General features: G+C 48.3%; 1 protein-coding gene across 1 annotated transcript; it reads left to right on the top strand.

Annotated features, from left to right (window-relative positions):
* The first annotated feature begins 822 nt into the window (after nt 1-822).
* On the top strand, nt 823-3,200 carry LOC135812263 (arylsulfatase B-like). Its single transcript, XM_065325626.1, has one exon. It carries the CDS (start codon nt 1,370-1,372, stop codon nt 3,179-3,181), a length of 1,812 nt encoding a protein of 603 aa, XP_065181698.1. The 5' UTR covers nt 823-1,369; the 3' UTR covers nt 3,182-3,200.
* The last annotated feature ends 7,549 nt before the right edge of the window (nt 3,201-10,749 follow it).

Raw genomic sequence — 10,749 nt, 5'->3', positions numbered from 1 at the left:
GCGGCTGCACGTGTACTGTCTACTGAGGCTGAGGCGGCTGGACGTTTTGTTTTTTGTTTTTGATTTTAAATACGAACTTCCGAACACCTTGGGCCGATTATGACGAATAGAGGAGTGTCATAGTGGTGGGACTGAGCATACTTAGCCGACTTGAGGTCTCGACCGCCATGTATGCCCAATGCACACACAATGGACAGCAAGGGAAATTTTATTCTTGGTTTGACAGCCAATCTGGCTGTCATCATGGTCATCGCTTCAGCAGACAACCACCACAGGCATCGAGCATTCCAAGCCGCAGCAACATCAGACTTTTCGCGTTGACATCGCCAAGCAAGCTTGGCTAGTCTTCGCTTTAATAGGCCAAATGGAATAACGAATGAGGAACGAGCCGCATTGCCTCTGTACTAACCCACAACATGTGTAACCTGGTAACAAAGTATGGCATTGTGGTACCGGGTGTCTGGGTTCAGTCTTCACATTCCAAGCAAATTTTGAGTTGGTATCTTCCGTTGCCAACAGGAGTTCGGCTCGAAATCCGCTGCACGGAATCTGAAAAGCAATCATCCAGAGACTGACGCTGTTATGTCACTATCTGCGCTTATCCTAGTAGTGCTGCATTTCTGGCACATGTGTACGCAATCATTCCAGTATGATGCACTGTTGCATTGCCGCTCGCCGCAACTCATTCGTCTTGTATCTCTGCCCATCTGCAGTGTAGCCTGTAGGCTAGCTGTCAATCAATATCCAAGCCCTAGGCCCTGCTTGTACACCGGCTATGTAGATCGACCACCGTACAATTCACACTATCGATGCGATCCACGAGGCCGAGGGGTCGAGGACAGACAGGAGGCAACCGACTTTGCCTGGCTTCGGGCAATTCGCCTTTTGGGCCTGACCCGACAAAGTCGAATTCTTGGAAACTGCAGTGAGATGTGAAAAGCAGAAGACACGGCGCAGTTGTTCAGTTTATGAAGACTTCTCTGTGCCGTGCAGGTCGTGTTCGCACGCTGCTCTTGCTTGCAGGCTAGGTAGGAATCGTGACGATACATCTTTGCGGGCACGCTTTGCTAGACGGAGGAGAGCTGTGTAGATAGAGTTGTGTTGAGCTGAAGCGCACCTCAATGGGACATCGTGTCGGTGCGAAAATAGTTGTTATTCCATGATGACGGTAAAGGAAGCAGACGCGGACACAAATTATTTGGACGATCTAAACAGAACGTAGTCTTCAATCACACTCTTTGACAACCGTCCCTGGATGCACCGATCGAGCAGTAAAATCGTGCCCATTGTCATTGATTCGTGCTCGTCCTCGTTGATACTGCACTGACCAGACACCTCATAGTCATAGAACGTCAAACGGTCGACCACCATGCTGGCGCTGCGTCTCCTGTGCCTGGCAGCGGTGACGTGCGCAATTGCGCGAGCCAGTGTAGCTTATGAGATAGCACGGACGAGCGATGATAGCAGCTCTGGCAAGAGTGGTTCGAGAGACTCTGAGCATGAACTGAGCAACTCGATAGTGCCGCCAACCAGCGTCACCAGTCCAGGCACTAGCCCCACCACAGCACCACTATCTGCAAGATCAGACAGTAATGATGAGAGCGAGAACAATGAGAGAGAGGCGAAGAAGAACCCATCGCAAGACTGGCAGAAGGATCCTCGCCCAAACATCGTGTTCATCATGGCCGATGACATGGGATTCAACGACGTCCCGTGGAACGAGAAGTTTATGCCGGAGGGCGTACGCAATCACATCCTAGCCCCGCGTATGGATGAACTGGCCAAGAAAGGCATAATCTTCGATCAGGGTTACTCGCTGCCTAAGTGCACGCCGAGTAGGGCTGCTACCATGACTGGTCGCTACCCGCTCAGGTTTGGTCTGCACAGGGCCAACGTCAACTGGGCCTCACCCTACGGCCTACCGCTCACTGAGACCATAATGCCGGCCGTCATGAAAAGACTGGGCTATCGCACTCACTACGTCGGCAAGTGGCATCTCGGTGAGTGTAATGTCAGCTACGTGCCGACGTCTCGCGGCTACGACTCCTTCTTCGGTTCGTACGTGGGAGGCTTGAACTACTTCACTCACAAAAAGCTTGATTCCAACGGCAGAAGCTTTAGTGTTCTGCACAACGGCACTCGGCCTACGACCCAGTACTACGGCATGCACGCCACAGACATGTTTGCAAAGGTGGCATCGGACGTGATCCGCGAACATGCCAGCGGCGAAGCCACACGTACCAAACCTCTCTTCCTCAACGTGTTCTTCAACGCCCCGCACTCGCCCATCACACCCGGCAAGTACGGGGTGCCGTTCTACAAGCTGCCAAAGTCCACCTTCAGCTCGCGACGTAAGGGTTACATGGGCTTGGTTCTCAGCCTGGACTATGGAGTACACACAATAGTCAACAGTCTGAAAGAGGCAGGCATCTGGGACAACACACTGCTGGTGTTCACATCGGACAACGGAGGCTTCCCCGGGACGGGGCTAAATTACCCGCTGCGCGGGGGCAAGGGAACGTACTACGAGGGCGGCGTGCGAATGCCCATGTTCGCCTACCACAGCGGCTGGCATAACGTGTCGGGTTACCGTAGCGACACCCTGGTGCACGCCGTAGACTGGCTGCCGACATTCGCCGCGCTCGGCGGTGCCGAGAAACGTGACCTACCGCATAGCCTGGACGGTATTGACTTCAGTCACGTGCTTAAGTCGCCCATCGACCTGAAGACAAGCCCACGTCAGACCATGCTCTACGGAGCACTGCTGAAGACCCGCCAGCGCAGAGACGGCCGCGGCACGATCTCGTCGGCCGTGGGAGCGTATCGTGCACGCTACTGGAAGATTGTGCTCGAGGATAGCCGTAATCCAATCAGGGACGAGTGGTACATCGGCACGGACCCATTACCTCCCCCCACACGCGGCAACTTGAGTAACCGTCACTTGCTGACTTGGTTCTCCCGGATGCGCAGCAACTGGGGTCTGTTTAACTTGAAGACGGATCCGTTCGAGGAAAACAACATCATGCGGCAGCACTCTGATGTTTTCTATGAGCTACGCAGGCGATTGCTCTGGTATGTTGACGAAGGCGTCACGCCGCTTAGTGAAGTGTACCCAATGCAGCCTGAAGCGGCCAATCGGCACAAGGCGCTGCACACCTTTTACACGCACGGCTGGTGCTGAGAAAGACTGATGCATTGCTGTTGGTGTTTGTGTTTTGGCATGTGTGCGTGCGTGACTGCGTGTGTGTGTGTGTGTGTGTGTGTGTGTGTGCGTGTGGATGAGGGGGGTGTACATTATGTGTGTGTGTGTGTGTGTGTGTGTGTGTGTGTGTGTGTGTGTGTGTGTGTGTGTGTGTGTGTGTGTGTGTGTGTGTGTGTGTGTGTGTGTGTGTGTGTGTGTGTGTGTGTGTGTGTGTGTGTGTGTGTGTGTGTGTGTATGTGCAATTCAACTCAGATGGTTAGCCAATTGAATTATGGTGAAAAAGGAGAAGGACAAAATGTTCCTTTTCACCATAATTTAATTGGCTCACCATCCGAGTTGAATTTTGCACACCTGATGGGCCGTCATGACCTATACGGGGAAACGTACGTCGTGTGGAACTACTTGTTATTGTACATAACTAGTCCATCATACAATGTAACATGATAGTGGAGTTCAGTAGAATGTTGACGTTTCGGTTTGTCACAATTCGTCTTGGCTTAGCTTTCCCTTTCTACGTTTGTTACATAAACTTGAGCCTCCCAAGTTGGGTGGTCTGTTGCTTTGCGTCGTCAAGTTGTAGTAAGGCCGGTATGTCCAATAGTCTTACTAGTTTCGTCATCATCCAGTAACTTTCGGCATTCTTTGTTGCCGTGATGCGTAGCTCGTGCGCTTCTTCGTTGCGCGTTCCTTCCCCTCTTGGACCTTTCCAAACCTGAGCCTTCCAAGTTGGAAGGTTGTTGGTTTGCGCCTTGGAGAAGAGTTGGAGCTAGGTGCCAGGTCGCCGAATGTCTCAGTACTCCTTGCCAGTTTTGTGCCATTTTGTCGCACTCGCTGACTGTATAAGATCTGGTTACGTTGGTGGACAGTTAGTCATAACTCGTAACATTTTGTCCTTCTCCTTTTTCACCATAATAATAATAATTATGAACAAGTCGCATATTGCCCGCATAAAAAAATCATACGGGGTCATGTACACACACAAAAATCGGAACAGGCCGATAGCCCTTTTTGGCCCTTTTGGAAAAGCCCGTTTCTTTCGCCCTTTATTGCGTTTTTTGGTGAATATCGCCCTTTATGAGCTTTTTTAGCTGAAAAAGTGCTAAAATCTGTTTGCTCATGCATGCGATCGCAGTTTTTCAGTGCTCAATGGGCCTTGGCACGCCGCTTTTTTGGGAGCAACAAGTTGGTGAAGCTGTAAAAATTGGGTTTTTGAACTTTACTTCCTGTTTTGCTTTTCGTGGACCCATAAATGGAAGAGTGCGTATTCATTTCTCAGCTTGGATTCATATCTGAACATGTATCATGGCTATGCTTCACTGAAAAAGGAGCACTTTTGCCTGTTTTCACTGAAAAAAGAGCACTTTTCATCATATTTTGAAGGACGCGAAAAGCACTAAGTGCGAATTAAAACAGCACCTTTGGGAAAGGGCTACAGGCAGACCATCGAAAATAGCGTGAACGGTAAAAATTAATGCTAAGGCCACACTGAAGAAGGTCTGTGGTTCGACTCACCCGACCGACCGTACATTTTTCAGCCCGACCGTAACTTTTTTTCGGCGGGCTGTCGTGTGACTGACGTACGTGGACTGAACACGCCCACGTCTACGTGCTGTGCAGCGTGAGTCTGCGGACGCAGGCGGCTCCTTTTGGACTTGACTTGTAGTTGTACTGCAGTGCAGTGCAGTGAGTGGTACGACTGCTGCCTTGTGCTGGTAGTGGAGTCTACTCGATACGACCACCGGCAGACTGGCGAGACTTAGGGTTGGTTCACATATCGCCGGTACGCGCCGGGAGTCACCGGCGGTGGGCTTCTTGCAACCTCTCCCGGCGCTTTGCGATTGTGTGAACCAGTGCAGTCGTAACAAAATCATACGGTAAAATATCGCAAGGGACCGCCGGCAAAGTTGGACAGTGCCCAACTCTTGCGATCTGCCCCGGCGCCGATCCCGTACAATTTTGACCAAAAGTGGTTTGTGAACCGTTCGCGCCGGTGATCGCCGGCTGCCGGGAGCCAGACTTTGTCAAAATATCAAACCAACACTTGTCCTAAATTTTCCTAAATTGAAGCTAGAGAGGAGGTCCGTTCGCCATTCTTGTAGTCGCTTCAAGGTGGCAAATAAGTCAGCATACCAGCCCGTCCTTCTCGGATGATCTGCTTGACCATTGTGCAACTTCTGAGACAAATACAATTGAAACAAATAGAAAATATGATGGATACATTGGCAAGTTCTTGTGACTTCACCAACGTTTGCAAGCATAATTTCGACACAATCGCTTACTAGACTGCAATAAAATGTGTAGAAGTATTTTCATGATCTCCAGTAAAAGTAGCACCGAGTGGCCATCACCGAAAGACCTTGAACTACTGAAGAAACAAAGAATTCAAGCTTCAATTGGCAAACCTGTCGTAGCATTTGGGCACATTCTGTACTACTTTGTAGTAGATTTGGTACTCGAACCGTATGCGCAACGGATCGGGAGCTGGCTCGCCGCCGATGTCTTGCGGCGCCGATTTTGCTTATGTGAACCAACCCTTATTTTGAAGTGACCGTCCGGTTGAGAGTGATTGCCTCGTGCCAGATTAAGGACGGCCTTCTGTTTTGGGATGAAGGACAGACGAGATTGCACTTTCCTCGTGTATTGGGAACGATATTTCACCTGTACCGGTAAGTTGCTGCTCCATGTGTGCAAGCACAGGAAGCGTCGATGGAAAAAGCCCATGTATTCGTGCACGCCGACACCAAACTAGCAATACATGTACCGGTACATTGTACAATTTGTACTTCGAAGTAGTTCCCGAACTTACTTTCAACTCGCATCGTTCTTCATTTGCTTGATGATTTGGACAGTCAGAGTCACCGCTTGAAGTTATTCTCTTCTCGTTCCAGAGCTACACAATGTTTCAAAGTATTAGCCAGTGATCCCTTTATACAACATGTATGGCATAACACTGCGTAATAATGCCGATGTACTGGGTGTCTAAAGGCAGTACAGTGTATTTACATGTACTAAAAAATATATTTAAAAAAAAAATCCGCCCGCCCGCCCGTAAAAAAAATGTCCATGTTAGTCGAACCACACACCTTCTTTAGTTTGGCCTAACCATGTCTAATGATCGTTAACTTAAAGGGGAAGTTAAGGCAAAAATTAAAATTTCACCAGTTGTAGTCTTCGGGGTGCTGAGTCGAATGGTCTTGGTCCGAGAAAGCTGAGACGCTCCCTTCCTACTTGAATCCCAATCGAACTCGCGCACTTCCACCGAAACTGGGTGACTGCGCCCTACTAGATGGGGATTTGTATGCAAAATGTCACTAAAAGCGCCATTTCGTTCTTATAAAAGCACAGATGACCGCGATTCGCCCATTTGTTGTACTCTTTTGGACGCTGAGTCGACTAGTTTTGGTCCGAAAAGGCTGCGATTCAGCGTTCCTCCTTTATTCCCAATCGAACATGGTTGAAGAAGCGGTCACGTGCTCCTGGGTGCCCAAATCACCTGGTCACCACGCCAGCAGGTTACTTTCACACCAAGGTTCAACTCGAGTGACAGGACTGCACCCAAAAAAGGTCAAACAGGCTAGTAAGTAATTAGTTGTACCCTGCAGGTACGGTGACCAGGTGACTGGCGTACGCAGGAGCACGTGACCGCTAGTTCAACCATGTTCGATTGGGAATAAAGGAGGAACGCTGCATCGCAGCCTTTTCGGACCAAAACCAGTCGACTCAGCGTCCAAAAGACTACAACATAACTGTTATGGGCCAATAGCAGTTATCCGTGCTTTTATAAGAAAGAAATGACGCTTTTAGTGACATTTTGCATACAAATCCCCATCTAGTAGGGCGCAGTCACCCAGTTTCGGTGGAAGTGCGCGAGTTCGATTGGGATTAAAGTAGGAAGGGAGCGTCTCAGCTTCCTCGGACCACGACCATTCGACTCAGTACCCCGAAGACTACAACTGGTGAAATTTTAATTTTTGCCTTAACTTCCCCTTTAACCAGAGTTGCTTGTTTTCACTGTCTATGAAACAATATAAATATTGAGCAAGACCTAAAAATGGGGTTTGTAGCCAGTGTGTACTTGCGAAATATAGTTTGGAGGAGCCTCAGCGAACTCCAATAATTATTAGAGTTCTAAGAGTCTCCTGCTTGTAATTTAATTTTATTTTCTTAATTCCACCTTCCCGTGGCCAGGAATATAGGCCAATATGAAGGGAGGGGGGGGGGGGGCGAGATAGCCAGCCATGGCAGTAAGCAAAAATAATGCAAACAAAAAATACAAATAACAAGAGGCAATAACCTACACAGGGGGAGGTAAAGAGAAACAAATGTGAATGAAGAATTAGCAGTCATTCCCGTAGCTATGCAGAAGACGTTACTTCAGTAACGTCTGGCGCTAGCCAGGGTCCACACAGCTTTAATTTGGTATTTGTTTGTTTGTGTGTTTGTTTGTGTCACGCCTGGCGCTATCCACGTCTACTGCAAGACCAGGCAGGGATGAACTGATTTACAAAGACTGCAATGTTATTCCATGTGATATTTCCGATCACCAACTTGTTTGTGTGAACTACAATATCCATGCTACCACCAGCACGCTCAAGACAAACAGACAGGTACAAGTACGAAAGCCACCGCTGCGTACGTTGAAGATTAAGCAATTCCAAGAGACAGCTGCTAAACATATGTCTACTCTCCACCAGCAGATCACATGCAGTTCATCACAGATGTCTCTAGATAGTTATACTGAACACTGGCAGGATGCAGTCAGTGATGCATTGAATGAGTACTGCCCACTAAAGACTGTTAACGCCAAGAAGAGCTATACTCCATCGCCTTGGGTAGACGATGAGCTCCGGCAGACTTTATTCAAGCGTAAACGAGCACACCGTGCAATGATAAAACGTCCTGATCGCTCAGACCTGCTGCAACAATTCCGAACTCTACGAAGACAATGTAAACTTTTAACTAGGAAGAAACGGTCTACATACTTCCAGCAACAACTAATCAATCATCGAAACCACCCAAGAGAGCAATGGAGTGTCATGAACAATCTACTGGGTAGAATTAGAATCAACCAGGAACCTGCTGCCGAAGTAGCCGACATCACAAAGACATTTACAGACGTTGTCAACGATACATCACTTTCTGGCAGTACACTACGCACTCCCAATGGCCCTGTATCGGAATACTCCCTGACACAGTTCACACCAGTCACTGTTCCACAAGTCCAACTCCATATCCAGAGAATGAACAGTCGTAAAGCCACAGGACCTGATAACATCCCCGCCCAGGCCTACAAGCTCATCAAAGATGGATCGCCCCATCTTTAGCCAAACTATTTACCAAGTCTCTTACGTCTGGCGATTTTCCATCGACTTACAAACTAGCAAATGTGCGGACTATCTACAAGCGTGGAGATAAGTCAGTCCCATCCAACTATAGACCAATATCACTCCTGTCCCACATGTCTAAGCTACTGGAACATATTGTACACGACCAACTAATGTACTATATCTATCATGCACCACCACCACTGTTACCCCTACCTGCTGAGCAATTTGCCTACCGCAGAGGCCACTCTTGCGAGGACTTGCTCACTCCCGTGATCAACGACTGGATGCTCTCCTTGGACAATGGTGATTATGTCGTAGCTGCCTTTCTAGACATGTCTAAGGCATTCGACACAGTTAGTCATGAAGTTCTACTGAGTGAACTTCTGGAGATCGGTGTCGGTGGTACTGCCTTGCAGTGGTTCTGTAGCTACCTTACCCACAGGAAGCAACGTGTGGTCACCAAGACACAGCAAGGCCTTACATATAGCAGCAACAGGGGGGTTCCGCAAGGCTCCGTCTTGGGGCCCTCTCTCTTCAATCTGTCAGTCAGAAAGCTCCCATCTGTACCCCAGCACTGCAAGGCTCGACAGTACGCGGACGACGTCTCCCTGTACAAAGCTGGCAAGAACGTCAAACAATTGTGCAAGGAGTTGACAGAAGACATTGTGAAAGTGAAAGAGTTCTTGGCGGCCAGAGGCTTACTGCTGAATCCTTCCAAGACGCAGTTTGTCATCAGGTCAAATTGCAAGCCCCTTGACCCTAGCGTCGCTCTACAGCTGGGTGAGGTCACAATCAACCCTAGTGCACACATTCGATACCTTGGCATTATACTCGACGAACATCTCTCCTTTGGAGAGCACGTTAGGCAACTAGAGCGGAAAGTTGGAAGTAAGTTAGCCATGTTCAGAAAGGTCCGAGATCACATGACGGTAACTGCAAAGCGTGCATTTTACATTTGTTCCATTCAGACAGTACTCGAGTATGGGAGCAACTCATTTGCTCACTGCTTGTCAGTAACTCTGCATGACCGTCTAGTCCGTCTTAGTAATAGAGCTCTACGCATTGTGTTCAGTATGCCTCGTTTTTCTGACGTATCCCTTATTAATGCACGCCATCACATTCTCCCTTTGTCTGTGCGCTATCAGTTCAAACTCTATATCTTAGTGTTTCGTGTCCTGAATCAGTTAACTACTACTCTCCTTACTGATTGCTTTTGCCTTCGTTCTACTTCTACTCGTACCAATTCCTGCACTCGCTCCCAGGTATCTTCGTCTGTGACTCTACCCAAGGCTAAAACTCGTTTCGGTCTCTTTTCAGTTTCTTTCATCGGTTCCGACCGTTGGAATGCCCTCCCCGCTGCAGTCCGCTTATGCTCTTCCCAGCATCTATTCGGTAATTCAGTACTTTCATTTCTAGGGTACCCTGTAAGAAGGCCTTAGGCCTGTGGGGATTGCCCTATCAAAAATTTGATAATAATAATAAATAATAAAATAATATCCGTATCTGATGGCAAAAAAGCATAGGATGTTATAAATTTTTCAATTCTCCTATTTTTTCAGGCATATCCTGGGATTCGAACCCGCACTATCGCCCTACATGCATTCCCCCATACACTTCGCATTCATACCCATTCTTCCAAGTTGCTTCACGTTATTATCTTGCGTTTGAAAGCCCTATTTGAATATTGCGGGCTGCTAGACGGTGTCGTATTACCCTCGATCGTACCTGTCCCGTACCTATCCCCTACCGTACCGTGCCATCAAAGACGGCTGGCCACAATGCATATTCAAATAGGGCTTTCAAATGCAAGATCACAATGTGAAACAACTTGGAAGAATTAGTATGTATGCGAAGTGTATCGGGGATGCATGCAGGGCGCGCGATAGTGCGGGTTCGAATCCCAGGTGATGTCTTTAAAAAAAGGATTTTTTAAAGAATTTATAACATCCCTATGCTTTTTTTTTTGTCTAGGTCATCACGGCAAAAAAAGCATAGCGTAGGGCCCTGACTCTCCTGAGCTTCCAAGCTCTCTCGTTAGAACTCAAGCTTCGTGTTGGACTTGAACTAATAATTTTTGTTTAGCGTACAAGACGATTTTACTGATAGACGCAGGGCCAGCCAGAGAGAATAGGCAGCGAAAAACGGAGATCTGGTAGAAGCTGATGTTCGGGCTTTAGGCAAAGTGCAGGTATTGCGCGCAGGACGAGTGGGAAGAAACCA

This window comes from Sycon ciliatum, chromosome 3, assembly GCF_964019385.1.
Source record: "Sycon ciliatum chromosome 3, ocSycCili1.1, whole genome shotgun sequence".
NCBI classification, from domain to species: Eukaryota; Metazoa; Porifera; class Calcarea; order Leucosolenida; family Sycettidae; genus Sycon; species Sycon ciliatum.
The sequence above is the reverse complement of the archived record's forward strand: the minus strand, read 5'-3'. Positions and strand labels throughout refer to the sequence as shown.